Source organism: Terrapene carolina, unplaced genomic scaffold (genome assembly GCF_002925995.2).
Source record: "Terrapene carolina triunguis isolate 2854851 unplaced genomic scaffold, T_m_triunguis-2.0 Scaffold724, whole genome shotgun sequence".
Lineage (NCBI taxonomy): Eukaryota > Metazoa > Chordata > Testudines > Emydidae > Terrapene > Terrapene triunguis.
In genome coordinates, this window is record NW_020665075.1 from 1206 (window position 1) to 2350 (window position 1145).

General features: G+C 40.3%; 1 protein-coding gene across 1 annotated transcript in view; it reads left to right on the forward strand.

Moving 5' to 3' along the window:
• The first annotated feature begins 616 nt into the window (after nucleotides 1–616).
• LOC115271377 (maestro heat-like repeat-containing protein family member 2B) overlaps nucleotides 617–1145 on the forward strand; it is a 50306-nt gene continuing 49777 nt past the window's right edge. The window contains exon 1 of the mRNA XM_029913593.1: nucleotides 617–724. Coding sequence (XP_029769453.1) covers nucleotides 617–724 — 108 coding nt within the window. The remainder of the gene's footprint in view (nucleotides 725–1145) is intronic.

Here is a 1145-nt window from a genome sequence, read left to right on the forward strand (position 1 = left end):
AAATTCATACTGAGGTCTAAAAAAGTGGCCTGATTTTCAAGAGATACTGAGCCCCCAAAAGTTCCCAGCATAGCCAATAGGTACATCTGGGTGCTCAGGATTTTTGAAAATGAGGCCCTGACTAAGCAAAACTCTTAAGCATGTGCTTAACTTTAGGTCTCTTTGTTGGCTTAGAGTTAAGCATGTGATTAGGATGCTGACTCAGGGCATAGGTGCCTTAATATGGATTTAGGAGCTTAAGTTTAGGCACCCAGTTTTGAAAATTTTGACCATAAATTATTATTCTGTATGTGATCAAAACTCTTGAATTGATAGTAAAGAGGGAAAGGAAGATTAATTTACGTGGGAATCTACTTGAAAGGAGCAAATTTTCTTCATTATGATTTCCGCCCAAACACATTGGGTAGTTCAGCAAACAAACCTGGTCATCAGGAGCAAGGAAGAGGATTTACATGATTCCCAGGTCTACTTCTCACAGTGTTTGGGCTCCTGCAGAATCTTTACTGGATAATGAATTAAAGAGGCCAGCATCAATTTCTACTATCAGTGGTAACCAGCCGAATCCTTTTATTTAATTTCAGGTGTTTATAATGAGGTTGTTTCCCTCCTGGCAAACATGGATGACCAAGATAAGGGCAAAATTGCCCTCAGGATTGCCTGTATAACTGAGACCAAGCTGGCTAGCGTTGTGACAGTTCTGATAGAGAAACTGCAACAGGATGAGGTAGGGCAATTTCATGAAATTACATCTGCTTTCCATGTGTCCACACCAAATTCTGCCTGACTTCAGGGGGGTATAGGGGAATGCATGGGGGTAATTCAGTATAGAACTTGGCCTGGCGCACCATCAGTATAATCAGTATTCACCCTTCTGTCCTCAGGCATAAACTCAGAATGCAAAATGCTGTTATTACAGATCAGGATGATATAATGCTCTATAAAGAGAGTGTTGTCCTTTTACACACAGTGGAGTACGTGGGCTGGATATAGTAAAAGTACACTATAGGACTTGCAGTAAGCTCTTCCAATAATACTTTGCCCTTCTTTAGCATCTTCATCCAAAAATCTCAAAGCACTTACCTAATACTAATGAATTAAGACTCACAGCACCCTTGTGAGAATGGTTAAGCATTATCCCCATTTAC